The sequence below is a fragment of the Lathyrus oleraceus genome, chromosome 5 (genome assembly GCF_024323335.1).
Source record: "Lathyrus oleraceus cultivar Zhongwan6 chromosome 5, CAAS_Psat_ZW6_1.0, whole genome shotgun sequence".
Classification (NCBI taxonomy): domain Eukaryota; kingdom Viridiplantae; phylum Streptophyta; class Magnoliopsida; order Fabales; family Fabaceae; genus Lathyrus; species Lathyrus oleraceus.
In genome coordinates, this window is record NC_066583.1 from 168955717 (window position 1) to 168978631 (window position 22915).

The window sequence follows — 22915 nt, forward strand, 5'->3', positions numbered from 1 at the left end:
GCCAATCCAATTGGCGCCTATGTGTAAAAAATGAGAGGAGACGCCAATTAGTCTGACTCCTGTGTGTATTATGTATTTTTTTTTGTATAAATAGAGGTGTTGTGTGATTCATTTTTCCACATCTCTTTTCATTATATTGCAAACATGGTTCGTCTTCGTCGCCGCTATGTGAAAATGATTTATTCGAGAGACAGCCTCCGATGGATATGCTCTTCTGGAACATCTGTTGTTTCAAGCAACTACAGAGGAAGTTGGTTCGTTGGTTAGACAGAAACATACCTGAAGGTGAAAAATTAGAAGTATTGAGAGACACGATGCCGTACATGGGTGGGTGCGAGTTAAAAAATGATAAGGATGCGAGGAAATGATGTTTGGACCAAATGATATCAGTTTGATTGTTGTAATCAGTTAGAAATGTTGTGGTTAAGTATTTTTATCTATTTTGATATCTGTTGTTTGTGTTGTTTATTCAGACCTGTTTATTTTTAAGTGTTTTTAAGTTGGAGTGATGCTTGTTGTTAACATTATTGTAACAAAAAGTTATTAATATATCAAAATCAAAGGTTACAAAAATTGAAAAGAGGTACTAAATTATGATGCAGAGGTTGATCCAAGATTTGTGCATTATTTCTTATTTTGTCTGGGTTGACGATATGTACTACATAATCTTATCATTTTATCAACTGTATCCATTTATGTTTTAATACGCGTGCTGTTTGGTCGTCCTTTTTTCTTTCTTCGCATCTCATCGTTGTGCCAAACTATGTCCCCTTGATATGGATGCTAATATTCCTCCATTTCTAGTACTGAGAAGCTTTCATTATAGACATTCATGACGATAATGGCCTTGTAAACATCAGATAGATGACTATAAGCATCATGGCGAGTATGTGTGCATGCCGCAATGACATGAGAGCAAGGTACACGAAAGGCCTGGAACTTGCCACAGTCGCACCAAATTCTGTTTAGTCTGACATCATATGATAAATTTAGCCTTCCCTCATTGTGGTCCATTGTTTCCTGTACTCTGAAATTTTGCCTATGACTGTCAAAGATTGTAACCGCGTGTGTGCTAGTTTTGATAGTTTCCTCTTTCATCACTTTCATACAACATTCACTGAATAATTGACCTAACATTAACACTGCACTCCATTTTCCGTCTCTGGTTGCGAAGGTCGATGCCAACCTAAAATAGGTTGTTCTCACCAATGCAGTTATTGGTAGATTTCTGATGCCTTTGAAGACGCCGTTCATGTATTCCTCAAGGTTTGTTGTCACGGCCCCATCGACATCCTCTGTCAAATGCCCTTGTGCACTGATCTATTGGGATGTTATCCACCCACCTTCCTACATCTGCATTTGACAATCTAATTTTGTCACGGTAATACTGAAATGACGGCTGACTTAGAGCATACCCTGCCCGCATTCACCACTTTTTTGCGAAGGTTCTTGTCTTTGATTGCATGCATGAGATTTTCTGCGATATGTCTAATGCAATGGACATGGGTAGAAGGAGGAATATACCATCTGTTATCATGGTTATTGTAAGCACTCTTAATAGTTGCATGTCTATCTAAAATCAAGCAGAGATTGACTTGTGGAGCGACATGTGTTTTGAGATGACTAAGGAAGAAACCCCAACTACCAGCGGTTTCACTTTCAACCAGAGAAAAGGCAATGTGAAAGAAATTATTGTTGTCATCTTGTGCAACATCCATAAGTAAGGCGCCCTTATATTTTTCGTATAACCATGTTTACATCAATTTGAATAATAGATTTGTAGAATGCAAAACCTTTGATGCATGGTTGAAACGCCCAAAAGAGTTGGTAAAATATTATATTTCCACCAACACAAGTTCCGTCTGGCATAAATGCTGCCAATGTCTCCATAATTGCAAGAGTCCCCAGTGCGTATGTCTTAAGTGTCCATAAAAATCGTGACAATTCTATGTATGAACCCTCCTAGTTGTCGAATACTTGTTCAATAACATTTGTCCTTTCTATCCACGCTTTCTTGTAAGAGGGAATATAATTATATCGTGTGACAATATGAGATATTATTATACTCACCTTCACTGATGGGTCTTTATTCACATTTCCGTACGCACAAAAGTAAGTTCTTAACAATTAACGATATTTACTTACTTTATCGATTATTATCTCTAAAAAATATATTTACGTTTTTGGTACAAATGGTCGACTCGTGGTGTGAGTTACAATAGATGTCCTTGACACTGTATTACCCAATATCGCAATCTCTTGGATCACCTTCGACCAACATATGTATTATCGTTAACCGACTTAATTCGTAATAATTTGTTTATAGTATGACCCATTTTATAATCTAATATGTTTTCACACTTCAGTTCATTTGGCGTCCATATCTAAACTTGGATCATGACCATGAAATCAACGAATAAGATGCAACTGTTTGGACTGCATGCACACCGACCATAAGGTTCACCACTGTGGAGATGCACCATAGTGACTGTGTTAAATTGCAGTTCGGTATGCTTCAACACATCTAAGATCCCCCAACAAACCTTGGATAGTAGAATCTACAAAAAGTTAACGATCAATAGAACTTTAACCCTTGGTAAAGCTTCGCTAGATCTGAGTGTCAAAAATGGAAGCACCGGCAAGACCATGTCTTAACTAACGCTGTGATGCCAACCGAAGAAAAACCAACTCATAATTATATGACTTGGTACAGATCGGTTGGATTTGAGTTCCTCGTCGAGGATATGTACCTATACGACCCACGCCAGGTAACTTACACAAGAAGGTTCAACATCTAACCCCCCACAATATTGCCAGACAGGTTACTCACAACCCCTTACCCATCAAAATTAGCGACCCACAAACAAACAAACTTACGACCTTAACAAGCCAAACACCCAACCACAGTACCAAGAGCATACCTCGTACCACCACCAACACGAAGATCATCATCAAGACACCCAACATCGATATGTACCCAACACATCACCCTACCATAACCGCCTTAGTCAAAACACTCAACGATCATTTAACACTAACCGCCCCTCCTCCTACTATAGCCAAGAAGCTCAAACATCACAAAACCAAAGCATGCAACAACCATATATCTACTAAACACCACAACAACAATTTCAACCTTTCCTCGACGCATCATTCACATCGATGTCGCTCCTTTAATCGTCCCGGTCGCTCTCCAATAACTCAAACACAACCCAACTATTCTGGCATGGGTCACGAACTCAGCTATGACTGTAGTGCTTCATTGCATACATAGGACTACGCGGATTTGTCTGAATATCTTTGGAAATTCCCTACAGGTGATGGTGATGTTCCTGGACCCTCAAATACTCAAACACCTGGGGTGAACCATCAACGTGGATTAGGGCCACGCGTTCGAGTAGCTAGGGGATGTGGTACCAGAGGTCGGTTAGGTCATCCTGGTCAATGACATTAGTCTTTTTGATATTCGTATGTAAACATATATTAATATTAATATCAATTGGTCAGATTTCGACTTTTATATAAAATGTACTTTGTTTTTCAAAAAAATTACACAACACATGTGTCAGACCAATTGACGTCTCTTCTTAAACCTAATACATAGGTGCATAGCCAATCCAATTGGCGTCACCTCTTTAACTTAGAGAGCAAACGCCAATTCATCTGACACAAGTTCTTCAAAGTGAGTTATTTTGGGAAATTACCTGAAATGTGAGTTATTTTGAGATTTTTTTTTGAAAGACTGGATTATATGAGTAAAAAATTCCTAAAAGCATATATTTTAAATTTTTTTTAAAAGAGATGTAGATTATAATATATATATATATATATATATATATATATATATATATATATATATATATATATATATATATATATAATATATATATTATATATATATATATATATATATATATATATATATATATAATTTATTTTTTTAAATCTAAGATTTTATACTAGATATTTTTAAAAAACCAATAGATTGGTTTGAATCATATTTTTTTAGATTTTCAAATATTTGATATAATATTATAGATTTTTGAAAAAAATGATTTTATACCGATAAAAAAATCTGATAGTGTTAATTTTATTTTTTATTGAATATGAATTACTGAAATTTTCAAAAATCCAAAAAATTATAAAATATAAAGTTTTATTTTTTTAAATTCTAACAACATTGTCAGTTTACAATTTCAATTCAACATTAATAATATTTTTCTCAATATAGCATCTATCATTTATTATTATTTTTCTTCAAATTCTTTTAATTTCTCTTTTATTTATAATAAATGAATGACAATAGTATAAAATTATTCATAATTTTTTTAAATTACAACATTTTTTTTTTAATTTGCATGAAATATCCAAAACATCATATAATTTAGGATGAAGGAGTATAAATTATCAGATTTTTAAAAACTGAGATAAAAATACACCAAAATTTTATAAATCCAATAAAAAATCATACCATATTTAAAAAAAAACTGTAAAAATGCAAAATTTTATTCTGTATCAATCAAAAAAACTATCGAAAGTGTCCTATAAATAATGAGAAAGACATTTTAATCTTTGATGACCCTTAATATGCAAACATGAAAACCAAAAACAAAACAAAGAGCTAGAGCTGCAGCTTTGGTGTCACCTCAACAAACAAGAAAACCAAAAATTCAACTCTCAAAGTGATTGTTTCTCCTACTACAATCAATAGGAGGAAACACATTATTATCTAATGTTAAGGTGCATAGCATAAATGAATAAGAGCTAAATATGAAAAAACCAATAACATCCAAAATCTACCAAACAAAACAAAATCAAACAACAAGACACAAGACACACCTAAATGTTAAACTAGGAAGCTAAAACAGTGTGCGCGCCGTGATGCATATAAACTTTCATATGCTTGCATTACTTCATTATATCCACTCTTATAGTGCCCAAGTGAATTACATAGTTCTCTAATTGCCTCCTTCTTCTCCTCAGCCATTTTCCAGATCACACCATTCTGATCAATCACCGTTTCTTCAAGTTCATCTACTCTCAATTGCAACTCATTTTCTTCATTCAATTTAGCTCTATAGTCCACCACCAGCTCCTCTCGAGACGCGCTTATCTCGTTCATACATTTCTTTATATCTGATATTTCATCGTCGCAGGAACATATCTCAGCCTTAAGCTTATCAATCTTGACATTGGCTTCATCTATTTCAATCATTACTTTCTCTGATTTCCTATTTGCAGCTTCTAGTTCATTCTTTCTCTCAGCAAGTCTTTTTCTCAAATACCTGATTTCATCTTTAAAATGATTCAAACTTTCAACTTCATTTCGTATAACTTTTTGTTCTAATACCTTATTTCTAGCCTCACAATCCTCTAGTTTAAGGGTCAATTGTTTTTTCTCAAAAAAGAACGAAATACGCGAATCAGCCAGACTCCAATTCAATTTTCTCAACTCCTCCTTGTGGTTAATGTTATCATCGTCATTCTTCATAACCAAGTTTTCTAATATATACCTATTTCTCTTTTCCTCTTTAATCTAACATTGCAATTGATTAGTCATAGATGACTTAATACCAAGTTCCTTTCGTAAAACTTCAACTTCATCGGTTGAAATCTTGAGTTTCTTATGAGCCGCTTCTAGTTGTTCCGTCACATTTCTAATCTTGTCGAAAATTTTCGGAACATGAGTATCCAATTTAGCAGTTTTTTTTTTCAACTCCTCCTTATTCAGATCAAGCTGGTTCTCATTTTCTTTAATTTGATTCTTCAACTTGAAAATCTCTTCTTTTAAAAGCTTCTTTTTTTCATTCAACTCCTCCTCTTTCAACTCCAATTTTTCACACACATCATTAATCTGAATCTCCCTATTCTCAGCTTGAACCTCCAACTTGACAATCTCTTGCTCCGAAAGTTGAAGCTTTAAATTGGAAACTCTCAGCTCTTCCTCCTTTTCAATGAACTTTTTGAGCAACTCGTCGTAACTTCTATTGTCCACCTCCCACGAAAAGCCATCATCTATGTTTTCCACCCCAACAAAATGGTTATTCTCTTCCACATCAAGAGAGTTTCCTTCGAGGTTAGTATCCTGAAGGGATTCCTTGGGCGAGATATCGTTTTCGGGTTCAGAATCCCACGATGACAAAGGCGATTCACAACCCTCCTTCATAGAAACCATAGAGCTAACATCAATGTCAGATCTAGAAGGCAAGTCAATATTGAGAGGTTGATGCAGCATCGCTTCACTCTCTCCATCACAAGATTTTTCCATCTGTGATTCTAATAATAAACTCAATGATTAGAACTCTATAATTATAAGAACTATACACTACTAGAAAAATAAAAAACCATAAAAAGGTGCAAACTTCTTATTCAACATACTACAATCAGAAATCAAATCAACATGTTGCTCAAAATATAATAATATGTCATGACTAATTACATACAATAACAAGAAAATAATAAACATATTATAAAAAAATATTTGCAAGAATAATTTATGGTACATGTATATCATATGTCTTGTATATAAAAGAACAAAAGATGCAAACCTTCTATTCAAATCCTCAACAATTCAAAGCTCAAGCTATTGTTCAAACCATAATAATATATCATCACATAAAATACAATAACATAAACAATAATCTAGACTACACTCTGAAAACCAGTTATAAAATAATATTACCGGGTGATTATTATATACAAGATTACTAATGCAAAACAAAGTATTCATCATCTTAAAATAAATATTGAAAATTTCATACCAATTAAAACAAATGATAGAAGTTAATATATTATAGTGATAAAGTAGAGAAGGAGACATACCCAGCAATCAAATATGTGAAGAGATGGAAATAGGCAGTAGGTTTAGAGAAAACTTACTTTAGTGATATGGAAGGGTTTAGGGTTTACGATGTTTGTTAAATATACGTTCATGTGATGTGTTGGCCATGGAATAGGGATGTGCCACTCACTATATGCAGATATTACCGGGTCTTTTTTTTTGTTACAAACTTATTCCTTACAATGCGCATAGTATAGTATATTCCTTTTTTCTATATATTAAAATATACACTTCTCTCTCTCTCTCTATTATATATAAGATATATATCTAAATTTAGTTTCCCTTAAAAGAGGATCATATTACACTATCATCTTTCTTACTGTTAAATTGTACATCTGTCTTCCTTGTTACTTCAAAATATCAGAAAAATACACTTCTCTCACCTAAAATTTTAGATCCTCTCTCTCTCTCTCTCTTATAAAAGATACATTCTCCTCCCTTCTCTTATAACCATCCTACTTATTCACCTATAAATAATGAATTTCAACCATTATAATATTTGACAAAAGAATATATACACTTTATTAATTTTTTTAGTATGATACTCTTTAATTTTTCATTAAATATTTTAGTCCAATTTAGAGAAAATAGATATACAAAAATTGGTAAAGAAAATAAAAAATATATTTAAAATTTAATTTATATTATAAAATCATACCTTAATAATAAATTTTTTATTGTTAATTATTATTGACATTAAAAATTATAATAGAAAAATAATTTCTGAAATGCGGGCTTACTTATTTTTTTTATTGATTTAAAACTAGTTTTTATCATACAATTTATTTTTATAATAGATGATAATGTACTACCTATTTAATTGTCAAGGTATTGTTGGAGAGAAGTTTGATTTGTATCCAGGAATGAGATGATTTTATTGGACAATAATTCTACTTATGGATTGAAGGGATAAGACATTGGGTAAATGGTCCCCAAAATGGGAAGGTCTATTCCAAATTGTTAATTTTTTTTAATAATGCATATGAGATCGAAGGGTTAACTGGAGATCGAAGAATCCTAAGAGTAAATGGGAAGTATTTGAAAAATATAAACCTGCACTTTTGGAGATTGAAATATTAATCGAATAATACCCATGCAAAATCGAAGTCAAAGTGGTAACTATACAGAAAGTACCAAAATGGTTGAAGTCATTACATTACAAATTCTAGGGTCGAAATAAAAATTCAAACAATTGTGGCATGAGTAAGCAAAATGAATTATGAAGGAAGAGAAACCTTCACGCGTTCATACTTCGTATTTAAGAGTAATATACGACGATCGATCACAAACTGGTTGGAGTTGAGGATATCAATTTCTTTTCCCAAAGCTTGGGCCCGTTCGACATGATCCACACCTACCTTGATTTCACTGTCAAGTTCTTCGCGGTCAAACTTTGGAATCTCCTCCTGACGCTCTTTGGCCTTTTTATTTTAGCATGTAGCTCTTCGATTTGTAGTTCCCAATAATATTGGTAGCGTAAGTCTCGAACTCTTCTTGACTTTGTTCAAACCCCTTTTCCAATTCTGAAATTTTGTTGGTAGACTTGGTGGCCGCATCTCATTCAACTGTTTGAGAACTCATTTCGTTATGAATCTTGTTCGAAACTTCACTTTTGCGGTTGAGGTCTGCGCTAACTTGATCAATAAGTAGCCCAAGCTCCATGATGATATCTGCAATTTTCGAAGGAGTGGTTAAGATGTCCACTTGTTTAAAAAGATCCTTGATCCCAAAGCAGGCAGTGAGATTATTTTCTAGGACTTGGATCAAGTTAACATCATATACTTTCTCTTGATCTTTTTGAGCAGTTCGTCAACAAGCTCAGTTGTAGACTGGCCACCAGAAACGGTGGAGGAACTTGAGAATTTATCAGTCGAGCTACCCCTTGTGCTCATGACCGCCTTCAAATATTCTGTTGGCTTATTCTTCTTTAACGTCTCCAATTCTTCCAGGGAGAAAGCAACATTTGTACTAGTCGAAGGGGTTTTGAAAGCTTTGGCAGAGCCAAGGTTTTGGTTGTTAGTAGGTACGTCACTTGGGTTCGCATTACCATCCTCTTCTTCTTCCAGAGGGTCAATAGGGATATCGAACATAGAGTGATCCTTATCTTCATCTTTGTCTTCCTCTTTGTCTAGGACGTCTTCGCCTTGGTTGAGGATTTTTGGCAAAGAGTCGTTTGTTTTGTCTTGGACATTTTCCTTTGGGTTTTGGATATCAATGGTTTCTGGGATATCTATGAGGCGATGCTCTTTTTCTTCGCCATCTTCGCTATCGGAGCCAGTGGTTTATGACTGTCAAATACAACTATAGAGTGCTAGGTAAATTCTTTCTAAACTGGCCATCTTCATTGATAATAATCCAAACCAAAAAAGAGAGATTATATTTGTGCGTTTATCGTAATATTCTTTGTAATTTTTTACGTTTTTTAAAAAAATATTGTATGTTTCTCGTATTTATGTATAATGTACCATATTTTTGTGAAATTTATAAGTTTTAATCAGACTTTTGGAGAAACTCATTAGTTTTAATAGGATTTTTAAAAATCTAGTGTAAAGCAGAATTTTTTTACTCAAATAACCCAGTTTTTCAATTTTTTTTCCAAAATAACCCACATTTCAAATTAATTTTCAAACTTTTGGAGAAACTCATTAGTTTTAATAGGATTTTCAAAAATCTAGTGTAAATGCATAATTTTTTTACTCAAATAACCCAAATTTTCAATTTTTTTCCAAAATAACCCACATTTCAAATTAATTTTCAAACTACCCAACTTTCCAAATAAAAAAAAAGTCAAGACATATGTGCTAGATGAATTGGCGCCTATCGTTAATTTTAAAGAGGAGACGCCAATTGAATTGACTACAACACATTATGCTGCCAATCCAATTGACGCCTATGTGTAAAGAATGAGAGGAGACACCAATTGGTCTGACTCATGTGTGTATTATGTATTTTTTTGTATAAATAGAGGTGTTGTATGATTCATTTTTCCACATCTCTTTTCATTATATTGCAAACATGGTTCGTCTTCGTCGCCGCTATGTGAAAATGATTTATTCGAGAGACAGCCTCCGATGGATATGCTCTTCTGGAACATCTGTTGTTTCAAGCAACTACAGAGGAAGCTGGCTCGTTGGTTAGACAGAAACATACCTGAAGGTGAAAAATTAGAAGTATTAAGAGACACGATGTCGTACGTGGGTGGGTGCGAGTTAAAAATGATAAGGATGCGAGGAAATGATGTTTGTACCAAATGATATCAGTTTGACTGTTGTAATCAGTTAGAAATGTTGTGGTTAAGTATTTTTTATCTATTTGATATTTGTTGTTTGTGTTGTTTATTCAGACCTATTTATTTTTAAGTGTTTTTAAGTTGGAGTGATGCTTGTTGTTAACATTGTTGTAACAAAAAGTTACTAATATATCCAAATCGGAGGTTACAAAAATTGAAAGGAGGTACTAAATTATGATGCAGAGGTTGATCCAAGATTGGTGCATTATTTCTTATTTTGTCTGGGTTGACGATATGTACTACATAATCTTATCATTTTATCAACCGTATCCATTTATGTTCTAATACGCGTGCTATTTGGTCGTCCCTTTTTCTTTCTTCGCATCTCATCGTTGTGCCAAACTATGTCCCCTTGATATGGATGCTAATATTCCTCCATTTCTAGTAATGAGAAGCTTTCGTTATAGACATTCATGACGATAATGACCTTGTAAACATCAGATAGATGACTATAAGCATCCTGGCGAGTATGTGCGCATGCCGCAATGACATGAGAGCAAGATATACGAAAGGCCTGGAACTTGCCACAGTCGCACCAAATTCTGTTTAGTCTCACATCATATGATAAATTTAGCCTTCCCTCATTATGGTCCATTGTTTACTATACTCTGAAATTTTTCCCATGACTGTCAAAGATTGTAACCGCGTGTGTGCTAGTTTTGATAGTTTTCTCTTTCATCACTTTCATACAACATTCACTGAATAATTGACCTAACATTAACACTGCACTCCATCTTTCACCTCTGGTTGCAAAGGTCGATGCCAACCTAAAATAGGTTGTTCTCACCAATGCAGTTATTGGTAGATTTCTGATGCCTTTGAAGACGCCGTTCATGTATTCCTCAAGGTTTGTTGTCACGGCCTCATCGACATCCTCTATCAAATGCCCTTGTCCATTGATCTAATGGTATGTTATCCACTCACCTTCCTACATCTGCATTTGACAATCTAATTTTGTCACGGTAATGCTGAAATGACGGCTGAATTAGAGCATACCTTGCCCGCATTCACCACTTTTTGCGAAGGTTCTTGTCTTTGATTGCATGCATGAGATTTTGTGCGATATGTCTAATGCAATGGACATGGGTAATAGGAGGAATATACCATTTGTTATCCTGGTTATTGTAAGCACTCTTAATAGCAACATGTCTATCTAAAATCAAACAGAGATTGACTTGTAGAGCGACATGTGTTCTGAGATGACTAAGGAAGAAACCCCAACTACCAGCGGTTTCACCTTCAACCAGAGAAAAGGTAATGTGAAAGAAATTATTGTTGTCGTCTTGTGCAACATCCATAAGTTAGGCGCCCTTGTATTTTTCGTATAACCATGTTCCATCAATTTGAATAATAGATTTGCATAATGCAAAACCTTTGATGCGTGTTTGAAATGCCCAAAAGAGTTGGTAAAATATTATATTTCCACCAACACAAGTTCCGTCTGGCATAAATGCTAGCAATGTCTCCATAATTGCAACAGTCCCTAGTGCGTATGTCTTAAGTGCCCATAAAAACCGTGACAATTCTTTGTATGAATCCTCCTAGTTGTCGAATACTCGTTCAATAACATTTGTCCTTTCTATCCACACTTTCTTGTAAGAGGGAATATAATTATATCGTGTGACGATATGAGATATTATTATACTCACCTTCACTGATGGGTCTTTGTTCACATTTCCGTACGCACAAAAGTAAGTTCTTAACAATTAATGATATTTACTTACTTTACCGATTATTATCTCAAAAAAATATATTTACTTTTTTGGTACAGATGGTCAGCTCGTGGTATGAGTTACAATAGATGTCCTAGACACTGTATTACCCAATATCGCAATCTCTTGGATCACCTTCGATTCGCAACATATGTATTATCACTAACCGACTTAATTTGTAATAATTTTTCTATAATATGACCCATTTTATAATCTAATATGTTTTTACACTTCAGTTCATTTGGCGTCCATATCTAAACTTGGATCATGACCATGAAATCAACAACAAAGATGCAACCGTTTGGACTGCATGCACACCGACCATAAGGTTCACCACTGTGGAGATGCACCATAGTGACTGTGTTAAATTGCAGTTCGGTATGCTTCAACACATCTCAAATCCCCTAACAAACCTTGGATAGTGGAATCTACAAAAAATTAACGACTAATAGAACTTTAACCTTGGGTAAAGCTTCGCTAGATCTGAGTGTCAAAAATGGAAGCACCGGCAAGACCATGTCTTAACTAACGCTGTGATGCCAACCGAAGAAAAACCAACTCATAATTATATGACTTGGTACAGATCGGTTGGATTTGAGTTCCTCGTCAAGGATATGTACCTATACGACCCATGCCAGATAACTTATACAAGAAGGTTCAACATCTAACCCCCCACAACATTGCCAGACTGGTTACTCACAATCCCTTACCCATCAAAATTATCGACCCACAAACAGACAAACTTACAACCTTAACATGCCAAACACCCTACCACAGTACCAAGAGCATACCCCGTACCACCACCAACATGAAGATCATCATCAAGACACCCAACATCGATATGTACCCAGCACATCACCCTACCATAACCGCCTTAGCCAAAACACTCAGCGATCATTGAACACTAACTGTCCCTCCTCCTACTATAGCCAAGAAGCTCAAACATCACAAAACCAAAACATGCAACAACCATATGTCTACCAAACACAACAACAACAATTTCAACCTTTTCTCGACGCATCATTCACATCGATGTCGCTCCTTCAATCGTCTTGGTCGCCCTCCAATAACTCAAACACAACCCAACTATTCTGGCATGGGTCACGAATTCAGCTATGACTGTAATGCTTCATTGCATACATAGGACTATGCAGATTTGTCTGAATATCTTTGGAAATTTCCTACAGGTGGTGGTGATGTTCCTGGACCCTCAAATACTCAAACACCTGGGGTGAATCATCAACGTGGATTAGGGCCACGCGTTCGAGTAGCTAGGGTATGTGGTACCAGAGGTCGGTTAGGTCATCCTGGTCAATGTCATTAATCTTTTTGATATTCGTATGTAAACATATATTAATATTAATACCAATTGGTCAGATTTCGACTTTTATATAAAATGTACTTTGTTTTTCAAAAAAGTTACACAACACATATGTGTCAGACCAATTGACGCCTCTTCTTAAACCTAACACATAGGTGCATAGCCAATCCAATTGGCGTCACCTCTTTAACTTAGAGAGCAAACACCAATTCATCTGACACCAGTTCTTCAAAGTGAGTTATTTTGGAAAATTACCTGAAATGTGAGTTATTTTGAGATTCTTTTTTGAAAACTGGATTATGAGTAAAAAAATCGTAAAAGCATATATTTTACATTTTTTTAAAAGAGTTTAATTTATATTATAAAATCATACCTTAATAATAATTTTTTTATTGTTAATTATTATTGACATTAAAAATTATAATAGAAAAATAATTTCTGAAATGCGGGCTTACTTATTTTTTTTATTGATTTAAAACTAGTTTTTATCATACAATTTTATTTTTATAATAGATGATAATGTACTACCTATTTAATTGTCAAGGTATTGTTGGAGAGAAGTTTGATTTGTATCCTGGAATGAGATGATTTTATTGGACAATAATTCTACTTATGGATTGAAGGGATAAGACATTGGGTAAATGGTCCCCAAAATGGGAAGGTCTATTCCAAATTGTTAATTTTTTTTTAATAATGCATATGAGATCGAAGGGTTAACTGGAGATCGAAGAATCCTAAGAGTAAATGGGAAGTATTTGAAAAAATATAAACCTGCACTTTTGGAGATTGAAATATTAATCGAATAATACCCATGCAAAATCGAAGTCAAAGTGGTAACTATACAGAAAGTACCAAAATGGTTGAAGTCATTACATTACAAATTCCAGGGTCGAAATAAAAATTCAAACAATTGTGGCATGAGTAAGCAAAATGAATTATGAAGGAAGAGAAACCTTCACGCGTTCATACTTCGTATTTAAGAGTAATATACGACGATCGATCACAAACTGGTTGGAGTTGAGGATATCAATTTCTTTTCCCAAAGCTTGGGCCCGTTCGACATGATCCACACCTACCTTGATTTCACTGTCAAGTTCTTCGCGGTCAAACTTTGGAATCTCCTCCTGACGCTCTTTGGCCTTTTTATTTTAGCATGTAGCTCTTCGATTTGTAGTTCCCAATAATATTGGTAGCGTAAGTCTCGAACTCTTCTTGACTTTGTTCAAACCCCTTTTCCAATTCTGAAATTTTGTTGGTAGACTTGGTGGCCGCATCTCATTCAACTGTTTGAGAACTCATTTCGTTATGAATCTTGTTCGAAACTTCACTTTTGCGGTTGAGGTCTGCGCTAACTTTGATCAATAAGTAGCCCAAGCTCCATGATGATATCTGCATATTCTGAAGGAGTGGTTAAGATGTCCACTTGTTTAAACAGATCCTTGATCCCAAAGCAGGCAGTGGGATTATTTTCTAGGACTTGGATCAAGTTAACACCAAATACTTTTCTCTTGATCTTTTTGAGCAGTTCGTCAACAAGCTCATTTGTAGACTGGCCACCAGAAACGGTGGAGGAACTTGAGAATTTACCAGTCGAGCTACCCCTTGTGCTCATGACCGCCTTCAAATATTCTGTTGGCTTATTCTTCTTTAACGTCTCCAATTCTTCCAGGGAGAAAGCAACATTTGTACTAGTCGAAGGGGTTTTGAAAGCTTTGGCAGAGCCAAGGTTTTGGTTGTTAGTAGGTACGTCACTTGGGTTCGCATTACCATCCTCTTCTTCTTCCAGAGGGTCAATAGGGATATCGAACATAGAGTGATCCTTATCTTCATCTTTGTCTTCCTCTTTGTCTAGGACATCTTCGCCTTGGTTGAGGATTTTTGGCAAAGAGTCGTTTGTTTTGTTTTGGACATTTTCCTTTGGGTTTTGGATATCAATGGTTTCTGGGATATCTATGAGGCGATGCTCTTTTTCTTCGCCATCTTCGCTATCGGAGCCAGTGGTTTATGACTGTCAAATACAACTATAGAGTGCTAGGTAAATTCTTTCTAAACTGGCCATCTTCATTGATAATAATCCAAACCAAAAAAGAGAGATTATATTTGTGCGTTTATCGTAATATTCTTTGTAATTTTTTACGTTTTTTAAAAAAATATTGTATGTTTCTCGTATTTATGTATAATGTACCATATTTTTGTGAAATTTATAAGTTTTAATCAGACTTTTGGAGAAACTCATTAGTTTTAATAGGATTTTTAAAAATCTAGTGTAAAGCAGAATTTTTTACTCAAATAACCCAGTTTTTCATTTTTTTTCCAAAATAACCCACATTTCAAATTAATTTTCAAACTTTTGGAGAAACTCATTAGTTTTAATAGGATTTTCAAAAATCTAGTGTAAATGCATAATTTTTTTCTCAAATAACCCAAATTTTCAATTTTTTCCCAAAATAACCCACATTTCAAATTAATTTTCAAACTACCCAACTTTCCAAATAAAAAAAAGTCAAGACATATGTGCTAGATGAATTGGCGCCTATCCTTAATTTTAAAGAGGAGACGCCAATTGAATTGACTACAACACATTATGCTGCCAATCCAATTGACGCCTATGTGTAAAGAATGAGATGAGACACCATTTGGTCTGACTCCTGTGTGTATTATGTATTTTTTTTTGTATAAATAGAGGTGTTGTGTGATTCATTTTTCCACATCTCTTTTCATTATATTGCAAACATGGTTCGTCTTCGTCGCCGCTATGTGAAAATGATTTATTCGAGAGACAGCCTCCGATGGATATGCTCTTCTGGACCATCTGTTGTTTCAAGCAACTACAGAGGAAGTTGGCTCGTTGGTTAGACAGAAACATACCTGAAGGTGAAAAATTAGAAGTATTAAGAGACACGATGTCGTACGTGGGTGGGTGCGAGTTAAAAATGATAAGGATGCGAGGAAATGATGTTTGTACCAAATGATATCAGTTTGATTGTTGTAATCAGTTAGAAATGTTGTGGTTAAGTATTTTTTTATCTATTTGATATTTGTTGTTTGTGTTGTATATTCAGACCTATTTATTTTTAAGTGTTTTTAAGTTGGAGTGATGCTTGTTGTTAACATTGTTGTAACAAAAAGTTACTAATATATCAAAATCAAGGTTACAAAAATTGAAAGGAGGTACTAAATTATGATGCAGAGGTTGATCCAAGATTGGTGCATTATTTCTTATTTTGTCTGGGTTGACGATATGTACTACATAATCTTATCATTTTATCAACCGTATCCATTTATGTTCTAATACGCGTGCTATTTGGTCGTCCCTTTTTCTTTCTTCGCATCTCATCGTTGTGCCAAACTATGTCCCCTTGATATGGATGCTAATATTCCTCCATTTCTAGTAATGAGAAGCTTTCGTTATAGACATTCATGACGATAATGACCTTGTAAACATCAGATAGATGACTATAAGCATCCTGGCGAGTATGTGCGCATGCCGCAATGACATGAGAGCAAGTATACGAAAGGCCTGGAACTTGCCACAATCGCACCAAATTCTGTTTAGTCTCACATCATATGATAAATTTAGCCTTCCCTCATTATGGTCCATTGTTTACTGTACTCTGAAATTTTTCCCATGACTGTCAAAGATTGTAACCGCGTGTGTGCTAGTTTTGATAGTTTTCTCTTTCATCACTTTCATACAACATTCACTGAATAATTGACCTAACATTAACACTGCACTCCATCTTTCGCCTCTGGTTGCAAAGGTCGATGCCAACCAATGCAGTTATTGGTAGATTTCTGATGCCTTTGAAGACGCCGTTCATGTATTCCTCAAGGTTTGTTGTCACGGCCTCATCGACATCCTCTGTCAAATGCCCTTGTCCATTGATCTAATGGTATGTTATCCACCCACCTTCCTACATCTGCATCTGACAATCTAATTTTGTCACGGTAATGCTGAAATGACGGCTGAATTAGAGCATACCTTGCCCGCATTCACCATTTTTTGCGAAGGTTCTTGTCTTTGATTGCATGCATGAGATTTTGTGCGATATGTCTAATGCAATGGACATGGGTAATAGGAGGAATATACCATCTGTTATCCTGGTTATTTAAGCACTCTTAATAGCAACATGTCTATCTAAAATCAAACAGAGATTGACTTGTAGAGCGACATGTGTTCTGAGATGACTAAGGAAGAAACCCCAACTACCAGCGGTTTCACCTTCAACCAGAGAAAAGGTAATGTGAAAGAAATTATTGTTGTTGTCTTGTGCAACATCCATAAGTTAGGCGCCCTTGTATTTTTCGTATAACCATGTTCGATCAATTTGAATAATAGATTTGCATAATGCAAAACCTTTGATGCGTGTTTGAAATGCCCAAAAGAGTTGGTAAAATATTATATTTCCACCAACACAAGTTCCGTCCGGCATAAATGCTAGCAATGTCTCCATAATTGCAACAGTCCCTAGTGCGTATGTCTTAAGTGCCCATAAAAACCGTGACAATTCTTTGTATGAATCCTCCTAGTTGTCGAATACTCGTTCAATAACATTTGTCCTTTCTATCCACACTTTCTTGTAAGAGGGAATATAATTATATCGTGTGACGATATGAGATATTATTATACTCACCTTCACTGATGGGTCTTTGTTCACATTTCCGTACGCACAAAAGTAAGTTCTTAACAATTAATGATATTTACTTACTTTACCGATTATTATCTCAAAAAAATATATTTACTTTTTTGGTACAGATGGTCAGCTCGTGGTATGAGTTACAATAGATGTCCTAGACACTGTATTACCCAATATCGCAATCTCTTGGATCACCTTCGACCAACATATGTATTATCACTAACCGACTTAATTTGTAATAATTTTTCTATAATATGACCCATTTTATAATCTAATATGTTTTTACACTTCAGTTCATTTGGCGTCCATATCTAAACTTGGATCATGACCATGAAATCAACAACAAAGATGCAACCGTTTGGACTGCATGCACACCGACCATAAGGTTCACCACTGTGGAGATGCACCATAGTGACTGTGTTAAATTGCAGTTCGGTATGCTTCAACACATCTCAAATCCCCTAACAAACCTTGGATAGTGGAATCTACAAAAAATTAACGACCAATAGAACTTTAACCCTGGGTAAAGCTTCGCTAGATCTGAGTGTCAAAAATGGAAGCACCGGCAAGACCATGTCTTAACTAACGCTGTGATGCCAACCGAAGAAAAACCAACTCATAATTATATGACTTGGTACAGATCGGTTGGATTTGAGTTCCTCGTCAAGGATATGTACCTATACGACCCATGCCAGATAACTTATACAAGAAGGTTCAACATCTAACCCCCCACAACATTGCCAGACTGGTTACTCACAATCCCTTACCCATCAAAATTATCGACCCACAAACAGACAAACTTACAACCTTAACATGCCAAACACCCTACCACAGTACCAAGAGCATACCCCGTACCACCACCAACATGAAGATCATCATCAAGACACCCAACATCGATATGTACCCAGCACATCACCCTACCATAACCGCCTTAGCCAAAACACTCAGCGATCATTTAACACTAACTGTCCCTCCTCCTACTATAGCCAAGAAGCTCAAACATCACAAAACCAAAACATGCAACAACCATATGTCTACCAAACACAACAACAACAATTTCAACCTTTTCTCGACGCATCATTCACATCGATGTCGCTCCTTCAATCGTCCTGGTCGCCCTCCAATAACTCAAACACAACCCAACTATTCTGGCATGGGTCACGAACTCAGCTATGGCTGTAATGCTTCATTGCATACATAGGACTATGCAGATTTGTCTGAATATCTTTGGAATTTTCCTACAGGTGGTGGTGATGTTCCTGGACCCTCAAATACTCAAACACCTGGGGTGAATCATCAACGTGGATTAGGGCCACACGTTCGAGTAGCTAGGGTATGTGGTACCAGAGGTCGGTTAGGTCATCCTGGTCAATGACATTAATCTTTTTGATATTCGTATGTAAACATATATTAATATTAATACCAATTGGTCAGATTTTGACTTTTATATAAAATGTACTTTGTTTTTCAAAAAAGTTACACAACACATATGTGTCAGACCAATTGACGCCTCTTCTTAAACCTAACACATAGGTGCATAGCCAATCCAATTGGCGTCACCTCTTTAACTTAGAGAGCAAACACCAATTCATCTGACACCAGTTCTTCAAAGTGAGTTATTTTGGAAAATTACCTGAAATGTGAGTTATTTTGAGATTCTTTTTTGAAAAACTGGATTATGAGTAAAAAAATCGTAAAAGCATATATTTTACATTTTTTTAAAAAGAGATGTAATATATATATATATATATAATATATATATATATATATATATATATATATATATATATATTTAAATCTAAGATTTTATACTAGATATTTTTAAAAAACCAATAAATTGGTGTTGAATCATATATTTTTTTTTAGATTTTCAAATATTTGATATAATGTTATAGATTTTTGAAAAAAATGATTTTATACCGATAAAAAATCTGATAGTGTTAATTTTATTTTTTATTGAATATGAATTACTAAAAATTTCAAAAATTCAAATAATTATAAAATATAAAGATGTTTTTTTTTTAAATTCTAACAACATTGTCAGTTTACATTTCAATTCAACATTAATGATATTTTTCTCAATATAGCATCTATCAATTATTATTATTTTTCTTCAAATTCTTTTAATTTCTCTTTTATTTATAATAAATGAATGATAATAGTATAAAATTATTCATAATTTTCTTAAATTACGACATTAATTTTTTTAAATTTGCATGAAATTATCAAAACATCATATAATTTAGGAGTATAAATTATCAGATTTTTAAAAAATTCAGATAAAAATATACCAAAATTTTATAAATCCAATAAAAAATCATACAATATTTAAAAAAAACTGTAAAAATGCAAAAATTTATTCCGTATCAATCAAAAAAACTATCGGAAGTGTCCTATAAATAATGAGAAAGACATTTTAATCTTTGATGACCCTTAATATGCAAACATGAAAACCAAAAACAAAAACAAAGAGCTAGAGCTGCAGCTTTGGTGTAACCTCAAAAAACAAGAAAACCAAAAATTCAACTCTCAAAGTGATTGTTTCTCCTACTACAATCAATAGGAGGAAACACATTATTATCTAATGTTAAGGTGCATAGCATAAATGAATAAGAGCTAAATATGAAAAAACCAATAACATCCAAAATCTACCAAACAAAACAAAATCAAACAACAGGACACAAGACACACCTAAATGTTAAACTAGGAAGCTAAAACAGTGTGTGCCCCGCGATGCATATAAACTTTCATATGCTTGCATAACTTCATTATATCCACTCTTATAGTGCTCAAGTGAATTACATAGTTCTCTAATTGCCTCCTTCTTCTCCTCAGCCATTTTCCAGATCACACCATTCTGATCAATCACCGTTTCTTCAAGTTCATCTACTCTCAATTGCAACTCATTTTCTTCATTCAATTTAGCTCTATAGTCCACCACCAGCTCCTCTCGCGACGCGCTTATCTCGTTCATACATTTCTTCATATCTGATATTTCATCGTCGCGGGAACATATCTCAGCCTTAAGCTTATCAATCTTGACATTGGCTTCATCTATTTCAATCATTACTTTCTCTGATTTCCTATTTGCAGCTTCTAGTTCATTCTTTCTCTCAGCAAGTCTTTTTCTCAAATACCTGATTTCATCTTTAAAATGATTCAAACTTTCAACTTCATTTCGTATAACTTTTTGTTCTAATACCTTGTTTCTAGCCTCACAATCCTCTAGTTTAAGAGTCAATTGTTTTTTCTCAGAAAAGAACGAAATACGCGAATCAGCCAGGCTCCCATTCAATTTTCTCAACTCCTCCTTGTGGTTAATGTTATCATCGTCATTCTTCATAACCAAGTTTTCTAATATATACCTATTTCTCTTTTCCTCTTTAATCTGACATTGCAATTGATTATTCATAGATGACTTAATACCAAGTTCCTTTCGTAAAACTTCAACTTCATCGGTTGAAATCTTGAGTTTCTTATGAGCCGCTTCTAGTTGTTCCGTCACATTTCTAATCTTGTCGAAAATTTTCGGAACATGAGTATCCAATTTAGCAGTTTTTTTTTTCAACTCCTCCTTATTCAGATCAAGTTGGTTCTCATTTTCTTTAATTTGATTCTTCAACTTGAAAATCTCTTCTTCTAAAAGCTTCTTTTGTTCATTCAACTCCTCCTCTTTCAACTCCAATTTTTCACACACATCATTAATCTGAATCTCCCTATTCTCAGCTTGAACCTCCAACTTGACAATCTCTTGCTCCGAAAGTTGAAGCTTTAAATTGGAAACTCTCAGCTCTTCCTCCTTTTCAATGAACTTTTTGAGCAACTCGTCGTAACTTCTATTGTCCACCTCCCACAAAAAGCCATCATCTACGTTTTCCACCCCAACAAAACGGTTATTCTCTTCCACATCAAGAGAGTTTCCTTCAAGGTTAGTATCCTGAAGGGATTTCTCGGGCGAGATATCGTTTTCGGGTTCAGAATCCCACGACGAAAAAGGCGATTCACAACCCTCCTTCATAGAAACCATAGAGCTAACATCAATGTCAGAGCTAGAAGGCAAGTCAATATTGAGAGGTTGATGCAGCATCGCTTCACTCTCTCCATCACAAGATTCTTCCATCTGTGATTCTAATAATAAAATCAATGATCAGAACTCTATAATTATAAGAACTATACACTACTAGAAAAATAAAAACCATAAAAAGGTGCATACTTCTTATTCAACTTACTACAATCAGAAATCAAATCAACATGTTGCTCAAAATATAATAATATGTCAGGACTAATTACATACAATAACAAGAAAATAATAAACATATTATAAAAAAATATCTGCAAGAGTAATTTATGGTTCATATATATCATATGTCTTGTATATAAAAGAATAAAAAGATGCAAACCTTCTATTCCAATCATCAACAATTCAAAACTCAAGCTATTGATCAAACCATAATAACATATCATCACATAAATACAATAATCTAGACTACACTCTGAAAACCAGTTATAAAATAATATTACCGGGTGATTATTATATACAAGATTACTAATGCAAAACAAAGTATTCATCATCTTAAAATAAATATTGAAAATTTCATACCAATTAAAACAAATGATAGAAGTTAATATATTATAGTGATAAAGTAGAGAAGGAGACATACCCAGCAATCAAATATGTGAAGAGATGGAAATAGGCAGTAGGTTTAGAGAAAACTTACTTTAGTGATATGGAAGGGTTTAGGGTTTACGATGTTTGTTAAATATACGTTCATGTGATGTGTTGGCCATGGAATAGGGATGTGCCACTCACTATATGCAGATATTACCGGGTCTTTTTTTTTGTTACAAACTTATTCCTTACAATGCGCATAGTATAGTATATTCCTTTTTTCTATATATTAAAATATACACTTCTCTCTCTCTCTATTATATATAAGATATATATCTAAATTTAGTTTCCCTTAAAAGAGGATCATATTACACTATCATCTTTCTTACTGTTAAATTGTACATCTGTCTTCCTTGTTACTTCAAAATATCAGAAAAATACACTTCTCTCACCTAAAATTTTAGATCCTCTCTCTCTCTCTCTCTATAAAAGATACATTCTCCTCC

The 22915-nt window shown here is 34.3% G+C and overlaps 1 protein-coding gene across 1 annotated transcript; it reads right to left on the reverse strand.

Moving 5' to 3' along the window:
* Window positions 1-20334: 20334 nt before the first annotated feature.
* On the reverse strand, window positions 20335-22517 carry LOC127080841 (COP1-interactive protein 1). Its single transcript, XM_051021132.1, has 2 exons — window positions 22462-22517; window positions 20335-21928 (listed from the first exon to the last, which is right to left on the reverse strand). Exon 2 carries the CDS (start codon window positions 21918-21920, stop codon window positions 20499-20501), a length of 1422 nt encoding a protein of 473 aa, XP_050877089.1. The 5' UTR covers window positions 21921-21928; window positions 22462-22517; the 3' UTR covers window positions 20335-20498.
* Window positions 22518-22915: the final 398 nt, after the last annotated feature.